A 17,471-nucleotide genomic window follows, 5' to 3' on the forward strand; every position below is an offset into this window, starting at 1 on the left:
AGGGACCAGCCAGATCCTTTCTACACAAAAAGCATGTCCCAATGAGAGCATGCATATGAGTCAAGAGGAACTTCAGGCTGGAAGAAGGTAAGCTTCTGAGATTCCGTGGGGGACTGATGCTGCCTGGAGAACTCAGGAAGGGTCTTCACCAGGCAGTGCCCACCCATTCCCCTACTCAATGGAAGGCTAAGCAAGGGGAAATGCAGCGTATGGGATTATGGCTAGAGACCAGGAAGCACTTCCCAATGGAAAAGCCTACAAGGATGTTAGAAGGCCCTGGAATATCCTTCCCAGGCAGTAAAACCTTTAAGTGGGATTTGCAGAGGTCCTACCCTCAAGGCGAGGGAGGAACAGGTGACCTCTGGAGACCCTCTGGGGACAGCAAGCTGGAGTCCACAAGCAAAGCAGGGCCTCCGAGTCTCTGCACTCGGGTGCCCAGCCAACCTGACATTCCAAGCGGACAATGGTGTCATCTCAGGGTACAGCACAGCCAGGCCCAGCTCCAGCCTGGGGCCTGTACGCTGGCCCAACCAGGATCTCTGGCTGTCTCTCAGGAGAGAGGCTGCAGAAGACTCCAGAAAAGCCCAAGAACACATCAAAGTAGCCAAGGAAGGAAGGGCCGGGTGAGAGGGCCGCCAGCCAGGAGTGGAGCCGTCTGTCAGCACAGCAGAGATGCAAGAACATGGGGCTGGGATCCACAGACCTGGCTCTGAGTCCTAGGTTTTCCACCAACTTGCTGTGTAACCTTTAGCAAGTCACTACCCCTCTGAAAAGTGTGTGCTGGGGGAGAAATCAAACATCTCTAAGGACTCATGCAGCTCTGATTTCACAGTCATTCGGCGAGCTCCCTAGGGAAAGGAGTCTGCCTTTCCAATCCATGCAGCATCATCCCCAGGGCCCAAGCATAGGGCCAAGCACAAGCACCCTAAAAATGATGGATGGGGGCTTCCCTGGTGGCGCAGCGGTTGAGAGTCTGCCTGCTAATGCAGGGGACACGGGTTCGAGCCCTGGTCTGGGAGGATCCCACATGCCGCGGAGCAACTGGGCCCGTGAGCCACAACTACTGAGCCTGCGCGTCTGGAGCCTGTGCTCCGCAACGAGAAGAGGCCGCGACAGTGAGAGGCCCGCACACCGCGATGAAGAGTGGCCCCTGCTTGCCGCAACTAGAGAAAGCCCTCGCACAGAAACGAAGACCCAACACAGCAAAAATAAATTAATTAATAAAAACTCCTACCCCCAACATCTTCAACAACAACAAAAAAATGATGGATGGATGGGTGGATGGATGGAAGAATAGGTGGATGAATGAACAGGTGGATGGATGGATGAATGAATGATCAAGCGGAGTAATTCCTGAAAAAGAAGAGCAGGAGGTCCTAGGTGTCCCCTGGGATGATTCGTTACACTTGCCCTCAAGGGCTCCCTGGAATCACCTTCCCGTGACTATAGACCTTCCACCGTCCAACCCCCTTCTCTAACTTGTGCTCACACCCACACACACATTCTTAAATATGCAACACGTGCTCCAAGCACCGTGACTCAACTCTGAATCCTGAGAAGAGAAGCTATGGATCCCAAAAGCCATGAGACCTATCTGCTCCAGCCTTCCCCTGGGGCGCCTCAACCTCCTGAAGCACCCTCCCAAAGCTGGGTTTGAAATGAGACTGGACAGTGATGGAACCCCAGTGACGATCTTTTAAGACCCAAGTTCACATGCCAGCTCTGCCACTTTCTGGCCACGACAAGTAACAAGTCATTTCACCTGCCGAGACTGTTTCCTCATCTGTACAGTGGGCATTAACCACAGCTACCCTTCAAGAGTCTTGCGAGGTTCAAGAGTCTTGTGCAGTTCAAAACATCCGTGAAGTTTTGAACAGCATCAGGCACATGGGATGTGCTCGGGGAACGGTGAGAGGAGTATAATGGGGTTATGAGATCCTGGCTTCCTTCCTGGAGGAGCTGAGGGTGAGTGAAGCCTCCCAGAGTTTCTCTGCAATCCCTTCTACCTTGTTTCCCACCTTGAGAGGGTGATATGCCTGGACTTAAGCCCAGCAGAAGCTACAAAGCAGCCTTTGTCTCAGAGGCGAAACCCTAAACCAGCTGCCTTGACATCAACCCTGGAAAAACAATGCCAGGACAGCCTTCAACGTCACCTCTCTGCCAAGGTCTGGGAGTGGGTGCTTCACCCACAAGGCCTCGCAGAGATAGTCAGTGGGCTGGACAAGAACCCGGGAGCCATATTCCCACGGCCTTCAGGAAGAAGAGCTGCCCTGGTGATCCCTGAGGTGTAAGATAGGACTTGAACTCCTGTATCTCAGCCCAAGGGCCAGGGCCAGGAACATGCAGCCCATTCCTCAACCTGAAAGATTGAGCCTGGGAGTGTGGCCAGAATTATTCTGGAAGAGTCCACCAGATTCAGGTTCAAACCCCAGCTCAGCCCCTGCCTCACAGTGAGACCTCAGGCCAGGGATGGGTCCCAAGGCTGCCTCCGTATCCGCACAAGGATGCTGGGACTTAGGGGGCCCCTCCCCAGGGAGGCAGGGACACAGACAGACTCCCCATTGAAGACCACTCTCCAGCAAGGCCATGGAAGCCACAGGCTCCAGGGGACACACTGTGCTGGCCACAGCCTCGAATGCTAGGTCTTGCCCTACCAGTGACCCTGCGCTGACAGTCTGCTGGGGAGGGCAGGGGATGTGACCTCCTCCTTGCCAGCCAAGCAGGCAGTTCTGCTGGGGAAAGGAAGTGCTCTGAACACAAAGGCCACTCTGCAGCCGGAACGGGGAGGGAAGAGGCGGTTCTCACTGTGTGGGGCCTTGGGGGCTGGTGAGGGCCAGGCTGGGACAGAAGGGACAGGGCAATAACAGCTCAGCGGCCAGCACCCCACTTAGCCCTCGGCGCGCACCATCGCATGGAACCCTCTTTACAACCCGTGAGCTAAGGCTCTCATCCCCATTTTACAGACATTTTACCGATGTCATCCCCATTTTACACCCATCCCTGGGGTGGTGATGGGAACCCAGGCGATCTCACTCCAGGATCAGAGCTCCCACCCAAGTGAATGCCCCGATCGCTGGCTGGCAATGCAACCGAGGAGAAGTGAAGAAATCATTTCTTTTTAACTCCCCATGGATGTATTATGCCTTAAGGCCCAGAAAGGAACAACCTACACGCTGGGGCTTCCCTGAACTCAGCATCAGATTAATCGTGGCTCTGTCAGGAGCCTGGTGAGCTCTGACCCCAGTTTTCCCAACTTGAATAAGTCCTGATGTTTTAAACATCAATACTTTCTTTAAAGGCAAGTGTCAAACCAGTTGCAATGTAATATTAAGACTTTCCATATAAAACTGTGTACAGATCCAAACATACTATTTGTTAGGGCCCAGCCCCAGGCTGGGGACTCAAGAAACATGGTCTTTGTAAAGACTGGGGGATCGGCCTTTGTGGTTCACCCAACTCCTGACTGTGGGCAAAGTTCTCAGACCTCCAACTCCAGGGCTCACCCCAGAGAAAAGGGGATGGAATGGCCCTCAGTGGGCCAGGCTCATCAACAACCCCGTGGGTCTCGTCATCCCATTTTATACAAGAGGAAACCAAGGCACAGAGAAATGCACAGCTGAGCACACGGCTGGCAGACAGGGACGGTAGGTCAGTCAGCCAGTCAGGCAACACCCCAAGACGCCAACGCCAGGCCGAGCTCAGGACATTGCCTCCTGTTACGAGGAGACAAACCCAAGGTGACCTCAGATGTCTCTTTTGTAGGCCAAGAGAGCCTCATCTGCAGCACTGAGGACCCGGATGTCTGGCCAAGGGGCAGGGCTCGGTCCGTGTGGGCTCCACTTTGACAGGCTCCGAGGCCTCTTCACTCTACATTCTCTGGCCTCTGGAAGTTTTCCAAAGCCCTCCTTAAAGGACCAGCAGCCTCCAGAAGGATCCCTTAGGCCAAGGGTTTCAAAGGAGCCCTGTTTAGGGGACCTGGGTTCTAGCCCCTACTGTGCTGTGTGACCTCAAGGGAGCTGCTCTCCTTCTCTGGGCCTCAGTTTTCTCATCTGTAAAATGGTCATGGGTATGTGGGTGGGGGGAGAGAGAAAAAGATAAAACACTGAGGGACAAACTCTCAGAAGGTCTTCTTCAAAAGACACCAGGCACATTTAGTCATCTGGAATGACAGGGGAACGACGTCTCCTAGAAGCAGGAGGATGGATTAAATGACCTCAGAGAGAGCCTCACACCCTCTGGGCCCACCAGGGGGCATGAGGAAGGCACAGGTGTGAGGGAGAAGGGGCAGGTGGGGCAGTCAGGCGGGAGAGGTGAGGTGAGCAGCCCAGCCTCCCCAGCTCACTCCCCGACCGGTGTCTAATCACAGGCCCAGACCTTGATAGGGGCGGGGGAGGCTGAGGCCCCCATGACGGCATTGACCTCTAACCTGGCAGCTATCCCGCTCACCAGGCAACCTCCCCTGTCTCCCAACCTGATGTCAAGACCCCAGGCCCATAGTACAAGGGGTCTGCGTTGGACAGAGGTGGGGTCCTGACCCCGGGGCCTCCAAGTCCACAGGGGGTAGAAAGAGGCTCTCAGCCCCACACTCACAGACACACGCGCACACCCACGGGCTCACGCACGGGTTCACAAAGCCCCAGCAGCAAACAAAGAGCCCCCCACCAAGGCCTGGCATTGGGCGGGGGTGGGGGATAGAGACCCCTCACAGCCCTCCCCTGCCACCAGCCATAGGGAACAGAGACCAAAACAAGAAAGGAGGGAAAGAGGGAAAGGAGAGAGGAGGAGAGGCAGCAAAACAGAGCAAAGAGAGCCAAGAAGGCCATGAGGAGGGAGGGAGGCCAGGAACGGGGAGAAGAGAGAGCAGGCAGGCCAGGTTCTGCCTGTGTCCTGACTCCAGCCCGGGCCTGGGTGGTGCACCAGCACGGCGATCTCAGCTACAGGTCTTTGCACAAGCTGTTCTCTCTACGGGCAGCACCCTTCCCCCTTCTCTTCCACTCTTACTGGACCTTCAAAACACAACTCAGCTGACGTCTCCTCCAGGAAGCCTTCCTTGACTGGCCCTAAGCTGGCTCAGCTGTCTTCAAGAATCCCTGGATTTCAGGCACTACAGGGTCCCACCGGGGTCCCGCTGAGTGCTCCAAGGCTCTCTCTGACTCTGCAACAAGCTTTCCCCACATCTATCCCAGTCTCAGTCTCCACCCACACCCTGCCCCCTGGATGGCCCTCTGCCCATTAACCACAGCAGGCGGGGACAAAACGGGGGTGCCAGTGGGCCCCGGGAAGATGTACCGACTCTGCCCAGAGAGAGGCCTGTCTGCTGGGGAATTTCACAAGGTCCACTTAGACCCAGCTCTTCCCCTCCCCCTAGACGGCAAACAGGTGGCAGCGAGCCAAGAAACTCCTTAAATAACCCAAGTAATAAAAATGCCAATTAAGAGGGTGGAAGGCAGTGTCTCCACTGTGGGGGTGTCTCTCCGTCGCACAGCAGATGAGCAGGGGGCTGTGTGCACCTGCACATCCTGCAGTCGGAGCACGCAGGCCAGAGAGCGCTGAGCAAGCATCTCAGAGCCGCCCTGGAGACAGCCCCGACCCAGCGCTGCCCAGGCCAGGGCCCCAGTGCCACCGGAGTGCCCCCATGCTCCTCTCCCCAGGACCCCCAGTCTCACTGAAGGAATCATCATGGCACATATATACACTACTATGTATAAAATAGATAACTAAGGAGAACCTACTGTATAGCACAGGGAACTCTACTCAAGGCTCTGTGGTGACCTAAATGGGAAGGAAATCCAAAAAAGAAGGGATATATGTATACGTATAGCTGATTCACTTTGCTGTACAGCAAAAACTAACACAACATTGTAAAGCAACTATACTCCAATAAAAATTAATTTAAAAAATCATCACAGCAGCTGCTAGTGTCTGAGGGCCGTCACCTCAGTCCCTTTCTCATGTCACCCATGCAATATGCCTATCCATCCCCATTTTGCAGATAAGGAAGCAAGGACTCGCTCAAGGTCACGGAGCTGATAAGCAGTAGCAACACTCTTGGACTCCTCTCTTCCCAGCTTCCAAGTTCCACACAAACGCTCTGCTCCAAGCTGTTTAGTTCCAAAGGTTTTTGTCCTTTGACTTGGGATCTAGGGGAGATGTGATATAAAGGCAAGGGGAGGACAGGACCTTTCATGGAACTTCAAGTAGCCCCAGGTTGCATGGGAAGTTGGAGAAGAAACAGCAGTGTGGGTGTGGCCCAGGGCTTCCGATCACTTAGTCACCACGGGCACAGCACTCAACAGTTTATAAGATGCTTCCACAGGCATCACTTCGTTTAATCTTCCAAACGGCCTCATGAGGCCAGATTTATAACCCCCATTACACAGAAGGGAAAACTGAGGCTCAGAGCAGGAAAGCTGCTTGCAATGCACATGCCCCTTCCCAGGTACCACACAGGATAAGAGGTTGGATCTGGAGCCTGACTTCCTGGGTTCGAATCTTGGCTCACCACTTCCTGTCTTGGCCCGGCTTCCCTCAATGTCTCTATGGCGCAGTTTCAGCATCTCTAAAATGGGCTAATGATAGTATCCAACTCATAGAGTTGTTATGAGGTCATATAAATTAAATATTCGTAAACTGCTTTGAATGCAGCCAGCAAAAGGTACATGGTATATCAATATTTTTTAAATTAATTACTATTTATTGTGCCTCGAGTATGCATAGGCACTATTTGGGCGGGTACTTGTCACATGACATTGTCCCATTTGTCTGTGTCCCCAGACACCGAGCTCCTGAGGGCAGGGGCTGTGTCTGCTTCACCCTGGTGCCCAGCATGGGGCCTGGCACACGGTGGGTGCCCAGCCACTGTCCAGAGAACAGAACCTTGGTTTCTCAGACACCCACACCCAGCAAGCTCATCATCCCCAACAAGAGGCACAGAATGACTGTAACAAGTTCCCTATACCCTGGCAAAGTTCACAGCACCAACCAAAAGCAGAAGTCAGACCTGAGCCCAGGGTGGAGGCCAGCTTCCCTCCGGCCACCAGAATGTCCACTGCTGTCTCCTGCTCGTCATCAGGCAGTGATGATGAGCACTGCCCCGGGAGTGCTCAGGCGCTGGGCGTGACAAAAGGAGCACTGAAACTTAGAGTCTGAGACCCACATCCAGTCCTGGCTTTGCTATGTGACTTGGGGCAAGTTAATTTTCCTCTCTGAGCCTCGGTTTCCATCGTGCAGGGTTGTCACAAGGTTTAAATCAGATCACATGGAAAGTGCCTGACAGGTAACGATTCGTGTTCCTAGCTCGCCATCCTTTCCCCCACCCTCACCCCCAGGTCTCCCAGCCTAGATTTGCCAAGCCAGGAACTCCCCCTCCCCAGAGCTCAATCCTCAGAGATCAGGGGTGCTGGCCCGCCCTCTATGGCAGCCCAGGAGGCTCATCTGCCTGTGTTGCCAGTGATTCATTGGCTTCACCAGAAATAATTACTCTAAAGTCACAGCAGGAAGTCTTCCCTGCATGGTGGCCACCTCCTGTTCCGCCACCCGCCCTGGCAATATTGTGACAGGCGCCGGGAAGACCCACACCTCAGCCTGCCTCTCGCCTGCTTCCTCCATCCTGTGCCAGCTTCACCAGCCTCCAGGCCGCATGAGACAAAGCCAGCGTGCGTCTCCGCCAGGCAGAGAACTGAACTTGGGGTCTGGAGACCCAGGCTGGACTCGCTGGGAGATCTGGGGCAGAGTTCTTCACCCTTCTGAAACTCTCATCTGTAAAATGAACAGAATCAATCCTACCTCTTGGAATTGCTCTAATAATTAAATCTCACTTATTTAATGAATTCATCACAGAGCTTAGCACGTAGTAGGTACTCAATTAATGGTGGCTATGAACTCACTATGATTTATTTTATTATTTTTTTTTAATTTATTTTACTTTATTTTATTATTTATTTTTGGCTGTGTTGGGTCTTTCTTTGTTGCTATGCACGGGCTCTCCCTAGTTACGGTGCGCAGGCTTGTTATCGTGGTGGCTTCTCTTGTTGCGGAGCACGGGCTCTAGGCTCGCAGGGCTTCAGTAGTTGTGGCAAGCGGGCTCAGTAGTTGTGACTCACAGGCTCTAGAGCACAGGCTCAGTAGTTGTGGCGCACGGGCTTAGTTGCTCCGCGGCATGTGGGATCTTCCTAGACCAGGGATTGAACCCGCGTCCCCTGCATGGGCAGGTGGATTATCAACCACTGCACCACCAGGGAAGCCCCTCAACTGATTCTTATAACAACCCTGGGAAGCAGAACGCATAAGAAAACTTATCCCCATTTTATAGAGCAACACATCAAGGTGCAAGAGATTAAATGGCATGCACAGAATCCAGATCACTCCAATAAAGTTACAGAGACAAGAGTGTTCCTAGGGCACTGGGCGAGCCCATCTTCCCAGTGTCCCCACTCCCAGGTGGGCAACAGGAAGCTTATCTCACACCCCAGGCAAGCCAGGACGGCGACCTGGACTCCACCGGGCTCTAACTGCCCCCTGCTACACCCCAGGGGGCTCAGTCAGGCCACAGGCCCTCAAGGGAACCTAAGTCATTTGCCAGATTTAGTATTGGGTGACAACTACTCTTGTACCAAGAACTAGAGCAAGAAACTACATCCTGCCCAGGAAGCCAAGCATGGGTGCCCACTGGGGTTGGGAGGGCACTGCCCTGGCAGGCAGGCGGCAGCATCAGAAATCTTCACCAGCCTCCCACCTGGCCTGGAATCTTCTAAGCACCTCTTCTAAGCACCAGTCCTGCCAAGAGGCTTCACAACCCCCAGATACTGCCAGCAAGGTCATGGACTACCCTCTCCCCAGGTCCAAGCCCCGTTCTTGACTTCTGCCCACCTCACAAAGCCAGCACTGCTCACCCCTTCTGCCCTGTGAAATCTGGCTGTGTAACTCCTGGAACTTCACCACCTACAATGTACTGTAGCTCTGTGAGCCCATTTACTGCTCTCACAATGTTGGGACACAGATCTCAGCATCCTCCTTTTCCAGATGAGGAAACTGAGGCTCAGAGAGGCAAAGTGGTAGCCCAAGCTCGTTCAGCTTTTTTTTTTTTTCTTTTTTTTTTTTGCGGTATGCGGGCCTCTCACTGTTGTGGCCTCTCCCGTTGCGGAGCACAGGCTCCGGACGCTCAGGCTCAGCGGCCATGGCTCATGGGCCCAGTCGCTCTGCGGCATGTGGGATCTTCCCGGACCGGGGCATGAAGCCGTGTCCCCTGCATCGGCAGGTGAACTCTCAACCACTGCGCCACCAGGAAAGCCCTCGTTCAGCTTTTAACTCCTGCACTGGCAGCCCAGCATGTGGCACCAGGAGACAGGTATTCATTCGAACTTGTTGAACTGATGTGTCAGGACCAGAGCGCGGGTCTCCTGACTCCAGGTCCAGACCCTGCCCTCCACAAGCTGTGAGTCTGCCGGATGTAGAGTCCATGCGTGTCAGTTATTGTGTCAACCCAGCCTCACTGGGGCCTACCAGCACACAGCAGCCGGGCAAAGAGCGCCCCTCACTGCACAAATACTTGCTCAGCATGGACTCTGCCCAGGCCCTGGATGGGTTCTCTGTGTACAAGGCGAAGAAGACAGACTCGGAGCCGGCCCCCACAGAGCTTACAGTCAGTGGAGGGGGCAGATACATCCCAGGCAATTACAATTCAGGGTGTACGGTCCTGTGATGGGGAGGCAGTGGGTGCTCAGGGATGCCTGATGCAAGAAAGTCAGGGGAGAGCAACATATCCTGACCCTGAGGGAACAACAGGGCTACCTCCTTCCCTGTCGTGGGCCTCCTGCCATCTATGACCTGGGAAATAAACGGAGCACCAAGCCGGTTGCATCTCATCAATGTGATCGAAAGCCAGGACTCCACATGCAAAGTCCGCAGCCTCTGGTATCACTGACACATGGCATGGTTCAAATCAATTCCCTTGGAAGTCCATGCATCTCTTAGCAGCAAAGGATGTGTGCAAGTTCTGGGTCTACCCTTCTATGTCTTTCAAATACCGACACGTGTGGGGATGCAGCCACGGGCTTGGAGAGAGAGCCTGAGAGCGCGCTCGTGCGTGCGTGCGTGCGTGAGTGCGTGCGCGCGTGTGTCTCTGTGTGTGTGTGTGTGTGTGTGTCTGTAAGCTGGTGGGGCCCAGGGGCCTGTATCCGGTGGCCAAGGCAAAAGCCCCGCCTCAAATTCCTGGGAGAAGGAATCTTCAGTGTCAGCTGTATCCTTGCTTCCTGCTTCCTGTTTCCTTTTCTTTTCTGGGACCTCATTCCCCTCCTTCTAGCTTGAGGCTCTGAAAAGCCCTCCCAAATTTGTTCCCGAAGAGTCTGCCAGCCTAACCCAAGCGACTTGGAATACTGAGGAGCTAAATGAAGGCAGGGCGGGGTTGGGGGCAGGGGGCGTGTTTCTTTTAAAGGAGGTTGGGAGAAAGGGCAGAGGGGGACCAGAGATTCCCGGAGGCACAAATCAACCACTAAGAGTAGGAAGAACAGCCTCCTTAGATGCTGGACAAAGAAGTAGCCCTTTCTCCCTCTGCCGCCAGCACCATCTCTGGCACCTTCCGCAGGACGGAGAGAGACAACGGGTCCTGAAATGGATGTGTCAGGCAGTCCAGCGCTGTGCTGAGAAATCCTTGTAAATGAAGGGAACAGATATTGCAGGGGCGGGTTGGGGCGGGGTGGGGGTAGGGCTCTGGGATGGGGGACGTCCCGGGAGCTTCATGTGCCTTAACACATGAGCTTATTTACTCCTTTCCGATCCCTAGGGGAGTTATTCTCCCTCTTTTACAGAAAGCAGTGTCTCAGGCAGCTCAGAGAGGCCAAGCAATTGCCCATAGTCACACAGAGAGTGGCAGAACCGGGGTTCAATCCCTTTTTCCACGATCCCAGGCTGCCTCCCAGGAAAATCAGAAATAAAGAATCCATATCAGCAGCTTCGAAAACAATGGAAGTGGCAGGGAACGAAGCCCTCTGACCAGCTTCCCGGGGCAGTCTTGTGGCTTTGGGGCACTTAGGGGCCAGCACCCACCTGCTCAAGGGCCTCCCAGCGCATGACGGGAAAAGGCAAGGGACGCTCCAGCTGGCTCAACCACCAGCCCTTTTTGGAGCCCTCCACTCAGGCCAACAGCCCAGCCGCTTCCGGCTCATGATCAGAAATAGCTGTGACAAAATCCCGCCTATCCCTGAAAGTGGCTTTTTAAAAAATGCTTAAAGGCAGACACATAAAAAAGGTGGAGAGAATTCTGCCAAGCCCCAGTGGAAGGCAAATGATGCGGGCATCACCTCAGGGCAGGGAAGAAAGCTCTCAATGGCAGACGGAAGTTCTGCCTGGCTCGGCTTTGTGGGTCAGCTCCCTCTGGGCCTCAGTTTCCCCAACTCTAAAATGAAAGTATTCAGCTGAATCAGCGATTTCTTTCTTTCTTTTCTTCTAAACTGTAAAACCCTGGTTTCCAATCGAATCTCCCTCAGAATATTAATCTGAGAAACATGAAAGTGGAGCTGCTGTGTTTGATGTTGGCCAAATCCTAGGTGGTCAGCCCCCCTGACTGTCCCCAGAATCACCCCCAAGACACCCTCTTCTAGACTCCAGGGCTCCAAAGAGTCCACTTGAAAACCACTAGGCTAAATGATCACTGTGGTCATCCTGGCTCTCAAACAAAGCTCCAGGGAAAACAAACCAAGACTTTCAGGCTGACTGGAGTCAGGGGCACAGACACTCGGCAACTTGCAAGGGGAGGCAACAAAACCAGCTGGTTCCAAACCACACGGGGCCTGAGGCAGGAAAGGGGGAGGTCCAGAACAGAGAAAGGCCACACTGTCATCTCAGGAGGCAGAAAGAGCAGCCCTGAACTGGGCCCCTCCAAGTCACAGACCGAAATGTAGAGCGAGCTGGCAGGGATCACCTAAAGGAAGCCTGTTGTGTATAGGTGGGGGGACCTAAGGCTCAGAGAGGGCAGAAATTGGCCTGAGGTCACACAGCGCCTAATGGTAGAGCCAGACCTGGAGTCTGGGTCTCTAGGATGCCCATTTAGAAAACTCTCTGCCTGTCTAAAGTTTATGTAGTTTCAGTAGGAATCTCCCAGGGAAAGGCCCCCCAGCTTGCAAACTCAGAACAGGATATTTTGGTGGCACTGCATGGTGACAGGGTAGAGATGTTTGTTTTGGTTTTCAAATCAATGCTTGACAACCTTGTCGGCTACAGTTTCAGTGACCACATCTCCCTCATGGTAAAGAGCTCAGAGCTGATTGGACCAAAAGGAAACCAAAGCAGGAGAGATCGGGGCCAGGGCCCAGTCACCCCAGGCCAGGGGCTCTGGTTTGGGTTGGTGTTTCCAAAGCACGGATCAGGTAGCACTGACAGCACACAAGATGATGTGACGTAGCACACAGGTGACTTCTTAAATTTACATTTTATTGACTATGTATGTGAATGGATACACAAAATGTGGTCTACCCACACAGTAGAATATTATTCAGCATTATAAAGGAATGTACTGCTGATATAAGCTATAGCATGGATGGACCACACAAGCATCATCTAAGTGAAAGAAGCCAGACACAAAAAACTACATACTGTATGACTCCATTTATATGAAGTGCCCAGGAAAGGCAAATCTATAGAAATAGAAAGCATATCAGTGGTGCCTGGTCTGGGGTGGGAACAGGGATTCACTGCAAAAGGGCAGAAAGGATCTTTTTGAGATGATGTAAGTGTTCTAAAACTGGATTGTGCTGATAGTTGCACAACTCGTGGACTAGCTAAAAATCATTGAATTGCACACATAAAATGCGAGAATTTTATGATATGTAAATTATACCCCATAAGGCTATATAAAATATTTTACATAAGTAATAATATGGATGGTGGTACATGAATATGGCCACAGTTCATGGAGGTGGAACCTCAAAAGTCCCCAGCTTGGAGAACACTGAGCTACACAACCCAGGTTGCCCTTTGGAGACACAGAATGAACATCCCCAAGGCTGCGAGTTCCTCCAGGTAGACCAGAGGAAACCCTGGAACCTTTCCTTTCCAGGCACAGGCTCCTTCTGTTGGCCACTGCTTGGGACTCCATGCTAGGCATCCTGGAAGGATCTGAAGCCTTCAGTGGCCAAGACCCCAGGTAAGCACCTTGGTCTCATTCTCTTATGAAAAGGAGATCAGAAGTGTGCAGGTAGTTCAAACTCAGATTTACATATTGTCAAGGCTGGGAAGACCCTTTGAGATCATCTAACCCAGTGGTTCTTAAGCTTTTCAAAAAGCTGATCATACGTCTGCCCTCTTCCCAAAATAAAATTCTTATGATAAACCCAAATACAGAAACAAGTAAAACCAGAATGTTACTTGTATAAATTTATATTGTAGACTCAATGATATAACAGTTACCTATTCTAAATTCAATCCATGAGGTTGATGAGGCTATTTTGATCCATTAACATTTAGAACTGGGATTATGGATGACAGGTCCACCTTCGCTTTAATTCTATCTCTGGTTTTGGCTACAGAGTATCAAGAAAATCCTGACTCTCATAGATTAGTAGCTACAAATGGGACCAGCTTTAAGCAGTTTGCTTTGTAATCTCAGAGTACTCATCCGACAAAGAGAAGGCAGGGGAAGGCTCTAACTTGAGGCCAAGTACTAACAAATCAATGTTAAGTAGACTTCCGTGAGTTAACAGTAAGAACTTAAAAGTGACTGAGCACACTTTTATGACCATTTTAACATTTTTAAAATATTAACTTTTATTTAATATTCAAGGAACTGCCTAAGGCATCTCTGAGGCAGCCAGGGGTTCAAGGACAGTTCTAGACCACCTCCTCTCACTTTTACAGATAGGGAAACTGAGGCTCAAAGAAGGGAGTAAACTTGCTTTGAAAAAATCCAACTTGAGCCCTGAATCAACTTCAGAAAAGATGCGTCTCCACAGTTCACAAAAAAAAAAAAAAAAAAAAAAAATGGGGAAGGAGAAGGTACACACACACCCCAGAAGGGCGGGAAGAGAGACACCCACACTCCACCTGTCTCAGCAGCACCCATGTCATTCCAGGCCAGTGCCAGAAGCTGACATCACACCCCACACCCTGTGTGCAACTTGAACAGCGCATTGCTCAATGCCGACCCATCTCCCTCTAAGATTGGGCACAGTTTTTTCACCTCCTTAGTAGCCAGGTCCAAAGAGCACACACACGATAAAACAAACACAGTGCAAGCCTGGGGCATGACAACACGATCAACAGTGGCAGACAGAAGGGCCCAGCCCTCCAAGTTTCACCATCGAGAGCAAGTGCCTGTTTCTCTGCCCCACCCCAAGGAAGCTGCCCACTAGGGGCAGAGAGGTGGCCTCCCCATGGCGAGGCACCAGGCCATTCTCAAGTCCTCAGGAGAAACAACCAGCCCAGAAGAGTAGCTTGCTCCCCGCAGGGTCCAAGACCTACCCCCAGGAAGTTAGGCCCTGCATGAGAGACCTGAGACTCCAGGCAAATGCTCCCTGACAGCTTGACAAAGCCGATCATGTTTAATAATGTCAAGTTGATTACTTTATACCTTCCAAAAAGCATCACCAGCCTACTCACCCCTTGTGCAACTGTGGATGGATTTTATTATTTCCATTTCTCTGATAAGTAAACAGGCTTCCGAGTGGTTCAGTGACCACTTGGTTCAGCCAGTGGTTCTCACGGGCAGGTAATGGAGCTGGCACTTGAATCCCACCCAGTGGCCAGCCTGCCGGTAGAGGAAAAGGAAGGAGACCCATGCCCAGCTCTCTGTGCTCATGTCAGCACTAGGACTCGAGGAATGGAGGAAAGATGCTTCTCAGTGCATCCTCCAAGCCCTGAAGTTCAGAGCCACCGCTCCCAATGCAGAGTTGCCCATGCCTGGGACAGCAGAGGGCCCTGCCCCCATCCAGGCCTGAGATGCTACAGACAGACCCCTCTACTCTTATCAGAAGGCCGATTTGACAATACTGTCAGCCAGGTTGCAGGCAGGAAGCAATGTCAGTTTCCCAGCTAGGGAATCTGGGCTGGGCAGGAATGTGCTAGCCAGTTCAGCAGGCAGTCTGCACCACACTCCAGCCAGAGACGGTGGTCTGGGTCCATTCAGTGCCTAGTCTTCCAGCCTAAGCTTATCTCCTTCTGTGGGCCTTCAGGGCTGAGTTTGTTGGGGTCCAAAAAACCATGAGAATTGGGGGTGGGGAGAAGAGAGGTGAAGGGAGCTGTTTCTAAAAGCTCGTGGCCAGTCTGATATAGGTCTGGTTATCCAGCCCAGCCAGCTGGACCTTACAGAGCTGGAGCAAGACAGCAGACCCTGGCCTCAGTGGACAGATCCAACCATTCTTAAACACATGACTTTTTAATTCAAGGAACAAGAAGCCAGTGGATTAGTTAAGAGTTATTTCTTTTCACCCATTGACAGAGGAGAGCCCACCTCCTACATCCTTGGGAAAATACCTAAGCTGGAAGACAGACTAGCCAGGTAGTAGTTCACATCCTGGCTTCACCACCTATTAGCCAAGCCATCTTAGGCAAGTCACTTGCATCTCTGTGCCTCCGTTCTCTCATCCACAAAATGAGGATAAAAATGCCCCACACTTTGCGTTGCCATGAGGATTAGATGAGATCACGTAAAACACCAATGGTCACTATGTCACTTAGAAAACAATGTGCCTGGTCCAGTGACGGAACGGAGGTGTCCCCCACCATAGTTAGCGCCCGCTCCCATTCTTGGAACTAGATAACTGAGTTTTCCAAGCGTGTGTAGGGCGTTCTGTAAACACAGCTTCCAGCCCACCTGCCAGGACCAGCTGCCGCCCCCGGCCCCTCCCGAACGCACACATTCCTTGGCCGCGGAGACAGGGAAGACCCCCCCGGCCGGGAGTGCGGGGGCAGGAGCGGGGCCCCACTCACCTCCGCTTGTACTCATCGCGCTCGCGCTTCACCTTGGCCAGCACGTTGTAGAGCGCGCGGATCTCGGGCGTGATGGTGTCGATCTGCACGCCCACGCCGTCGGGGTGCACCCACGACACGCCGGGGCCCTGCACGGTCTCCACGCCGCCGCCGCCCGTGCGCCGCACCTGCGTGTAGCTCCAGATGGTCCCGGGCAGGCGGCCGTAGTGCTGCGGCTGCGAGCCGCCGCCGGGGGGCAGGCCGCCCAGGGCCGCGGCGTTGGCGTTGGCTCCGGCCGCCGCGCCGCTGCCGTGCCCGCCGCCGGGCGCGGGTGGCTGCAGCAGTTCGGGCCCGGTCTGCACGGCCTGCTCGCGGGAGAAGGTCTTGTAGCGCAGCCTCCGCTCGCGCTCGCTCTGCTGCTGCTCCAGCTGCTTCTCCAGCAGCCGGTTGCGCCGCTCCAGCTCGTGCACCTTGGCCAGGAAGCAGCGGAAGCGCACGTTGAGCCCCTTCAGTAGGTGGATGTTGGAGCCCAGGTCGTCCCGCAGCGCCGCCGTCACCGGCGATGGCCCTGGCCCGGCCCCGCCGCCGCCACCCGCGCCGGGGCAGGTCCCCCCGGCGCCGCTCGGCGGGCAGCCGAAGGCCAAGGCCATCTCCCCGAATATCAGCGAGTTCACCATGCGCCGGCTGCGCGGCTCAGGGACCCGGGCCCGCGGCTCCAAGTGCGGCTCCAGCTCCGGGCAGGGCTCCCGGCGCGGCCGGGCCAGGGAGGGCGCAGGATCCAGCGCGACCGACCGGGCGATTCCAGATGCGCGCCAGATGCGGCCTCCGCAGAGACGGCGAGCCGGACCGCCCCCGGATGTGGGCGCCGAGGCGAGGGACTGGACTCGGGCCGCGGTGGAGGCCGCGGCGATTTGCGCGAGGTATCGAGGATCGCTGGTCCCGGCGCCGGTGCTGTCAGAGACGCTGTGGAGGCTCCGCGGTATTAGCGCGTAGAGGACTCTCAGCCTGCACTGCCCCTCTGCGGCGGGCCCCGCCCACTGCAGACACAGGCCCAGCTCCCAAGCTCGCCCCGCCCACCCCGCCCTCCTCTGCGGCGCTCCCAAAGCTGGAGGCAGGGTCCCCGAGGCCCGCAGCGCCGGGCCCCGCCCACGGCCCCGTGGCTCCTCCCATTCCCGGGCTCCACCGTTTTCTTGGCTCGGTGGACTTGCTGTCTGCAGCTTTGGCTCCGCCCAGCTCCGGGCTGGACCACTCCCTCCCCCGCGCCGGGTCCAGCCCTCCAACCCGGCTCGGATTCTTTGCCCGGGGACACAGACCGCAGAGCTGCACCAGGCACGCGGTTAGGTTAGGTGGAACCGCCGCAGAGCCAGCCCGGCCTCTTAAAGGGACAAGCAGCCTCGGCAGCGCTCGTTTCCCCCTTTAGGAAGTCCCCTCCCCCACGTCCTCTGTCAAGGAGACCCCGCTTCTCTTCCACCCCACCCCAACTCCCCGGCCCCAGATTACCACGGGGTGAGGGAGACCTCGGCCTGGAAGAGCCGGGGGACCAGAGCCTCCGAAGGTGCATCCGCACCCCACCC

At 54.3% G+C, this 17,471-nt stretch overlaps 1 protein-coding gene across 2 annotated transcripts in view; it reads right to left on the minus strand.

Moving 5' to 3' along the window:
• The window catches only part of IFFO2 (intermediate filament family orphan 2), a gene marked incomplete at its 5' end in the record, with an annotated part of 45,692 nt that extends 29,118 nt beyond the window's left edge, over positions 1-16,574 (minus strand). For both annotated transcript variants that reach the window (XM_079728427.1, XM_079728426.1), the window contains one exon: positions 15,919-16,574. In XM_079728427.1, coding sequence (XP_079584553.1) covers positions 15,919-16,574 — 656 coding nt within the window. The remainder of the gene's footprint in view (positions 1-15,918) is intronic.
• Between the last annotated feature and the right edge of the window lie 897 nt (positions 16,575-17,471).

The sequence above is a fragment of the Hyperoodon ampullatus genome (assembly GCF_949752795.1).
Source record: "Hyperoodon ampullatus genome assembly, chromosome: 2".
Taxonomy (NCBI): Eukaryota; Metazoa; Chordata; class Mammalia; order Artiodactyla; family Ziphiidae; genus Hyperoodon; species Hyperoodon ampullatus.